At 42.9% G+C, this 2746-nt stretch overlaps 1 protein-coding gene across 1 annotated transcript; it reads left to right on the top strand.

The window, feature by feature from the left end:
• Nucleotides 1-704: 704 nt before the first annotated feature.
• Nucleotides 705-2741, top strand: LOC123177039 (putative disease resistance protein At3g14460; the record flags this gene model as incomplete). The annotated part of the gene is made up of 2 exons (XM_044591007.1): nt 705-829; nt 964-2741. A coding segment is annotated over exon 2 (1668 nt), but the record flags the coding sequence as incomplete, so codon positions are not given.
• Between the last annotated feature and the right edge of the window lie 5 nt (nt 2742-2746).

Here is a 2746-nt window from a genome sequence, read left to right as displayed (position 1 = left end):
AAAGACAGATGCTGTGATAGTTAGTGCTTATTAACCTATTCCGACAGATGCTGCACTAATCACACAACTTATCTAATTACTTCTAATTAGTTTATGTTTATCCTCCTAGCTTAACAAATTTGTACAATAGGCCATTTTCATGACCTGATCTAAAACACGCAGCTTAACTTTCTTACAGCATTCATGAACTAACTATACCTAGTTTTTTTTTTGACAATCATTATCATGATATATTTATAGTAGCTAATAGTACATGGTCTACATGAGCTGACCACAGCGATTACAAAATAAAGTCTAGAAGAAACGAGAAAATCTTCGAGATCTTCAAACTCTTTCTTGCTTCTATATATCATGTAATCTCAGTACGTATAATCATATCTGAGTCATCGATCCCTGGAAAAATTTCCTATAAAGGTAATGAAATTTCCAAAAACATATACAGATAGTTTAAATCTACCAAGCCACACAAATTTATGTCAAAACTACACCCACATACTAAAAAGAAAAAACCCTGCTATGAATGGTATTTGTATCTAATTTGGCTGTGAATATTATTCCCTGCCGACAAGCAAGAGCACATCACGCCACCGGATTATTAGTATTGTGTGGTCTAGTATTGTGTGGTCCCGTCATGAATATTTTTATGATAATAGACAAAGTGTAAGAAGAGGCAACTAGCTAGCTGGTACCATACACTGGATCATTGCGTCTATTGTTGTCTTGTTAACCTGCTGCTTGGAGAGTTCTCTCGCAATGCAACTCTAGTTCCTGCAACCTTGCATCCGCGCGCCTTCGTCCTTCTGATTCTGAGGTTCATCATCTCATCCATGTAAGCTTCAGACCATTCCTTAGCTGTTCTAACTTTCTAAGATTTCCGGCTTCCAGAAATACTGATGTTCGTGTTTCTTTTTTTCCTTCAGGAATTCACTGATTTATCTAGCTGCTTGTTTCCCACTTCTACAGGTTCTTCATCCACCAAAATAGGGGGAATTATTTTTTTCTCCTGTTTGTGATTCATTTACCTCTCGTAAGTCAAAGGGAACAAGCAGAACACTGATTTTTTTTGCTATTCCATGGAGCGGGTGGCGCTGGTTGGTTTACAATTGGTAGTGTCGCCGATCCTGAAGAAACTCATCGCGGATGCCTCAACTTACCTTGGGGTTGACATGGCGAGTGAGCTCCATGAACTGGAGACCACCATCATGCCGCAGTTCGAGCTCATGATTGAAGCAGCTAGCAAGGGCAACCACAGGATCAAGTTGGAAAAATGGGTCCAAGAGCTCAAAGAAGCCATCTGCAAAGCCGAAGACCTGCTCGACAAGCATGAGTACAACCTCCTCAAGCACCAAGCAAAGAGCGGGAGTGCCTCCACCAGCACTTGTATGCATCTTGCATGTAACTGGCTGTCCAATCTGGGCACCAAGAACAGGAAGGTACTTCACCAGCTCAAGGAACTAAAGGTCATTCTTGCCAAAGGCAAGGAGCTCCGTGAACTTCTTTGCTTACCAGCTGGTAATAATAGTGCAGAGGGCCCTGCTATTCCTCAAACCACATCATTACCACCTCTGAAAGTAATAGGTCGTGACAAGGATCGCGATCGTATAATAAACTTTCTTACCGAGCCTGTTGGTGCTGCCACCGATGCTATATATTCAGGTCTGGCTATTGTTGGAGCAGGAGGCATGGGAAAATCCACCTTGGCACAACATGTTTACAATGACAAGAGGGTACAAGAACATTTTGATGTCCGGATGTGGGTGTGCATCTCACGCAGACTTGATGTCCGTCGTCATACACGGGAGATCATCGAGTCCGCGGCCAAGAGGGAGTGCCCGCGTGTTGATAATCTGGATACTCTCCAGTGCCAACTAAGGGACATGCTGCAGATATCAGAGAAAGTCTTGCTTGTGTTGGATGATGTTTGGTTTGATGATTCGAGCAGTCAGATGGAATGGGACCAGCTGTTAGCACCTCTGGTTTCACAGCTCAAGGGGAGCAAAGTTTTGGTAACTTCTCGACGGGATACATTTCCCTGTGCTCTTCGCTGCGAAAAGGTGCTCCGGTTGGATACCATGGAAGATACTCAGTTCCTTGCACTCTTCAAATACTATGCCTTCGCTGGGGCAGAAATCATAAACCTTTCATTGCTTGAAAGGCTAGAAGAGATTGCAGAGAAGATAGCTAAAAGGCTTGGACAGTCTCCCTTGGCTGCAAAAGTGGTGGGTTCGCAGTTGAAAGGGAAAATGGATATCTCTGCCTGGAAAAATGCTCTAACTTTAAAGATTGAAAACTTAAGTGAGCCCAGGACAGCCCTGTTGTGGAGTTATCAGAAGTTAGATCCACGTCTTCAGAGGTGCTTTGCATATTGCAGCTTGTTTCCAAAAGGGCACAAATATGACACTGATGAGTTGGTTCACCTGCTTGTAGTGGAGGGACTTGTTGATTCAAGCAACCAGAATAGGAGAATGCTAGATATTGGAAAGGATTACATCAATGAGATGGTCTCTGGATCTTTCTTGCAACCAGTTTCTAGTAGATTTCAGGGCACATACTACATCATGCATGATCTTCTTCATGATTTGGCAGAGTCACTCTCTGAACAAGACTGCTTCAGATTAGAGGATGATAAGGTGACAGAAATACCATGCACCGTCCGACATCTATCTGTATGTGTTGAGAGTATGAAACGACATAAGCACAATATCTGCAAGCTACGTAATTTACGCACTGTTATCTGCATCGAACC

Source organism: Triticum aestivum, unplaced genomic scaffold (genome assembly GCF_018294505.1).
Source record: "Triticum aestivum cultivar Chinese Spring unplaced genomic scaffold, IWGSC CS RefSeq v2.1 scaffold39430, whole genome shotgun sequence".
Classification (NCBI taxonomy): domain Eukaryota; kingdom Viridiplantae; phylum Streptophyta; class Magnoliopsida; order Poales; family Poaceae; genus Triticum; species Triticum aestivum.
Note: the sequence above shows the minus strand (reverse complement) of the source record. Positions and strands in the feature narration are given on the sequence as shown.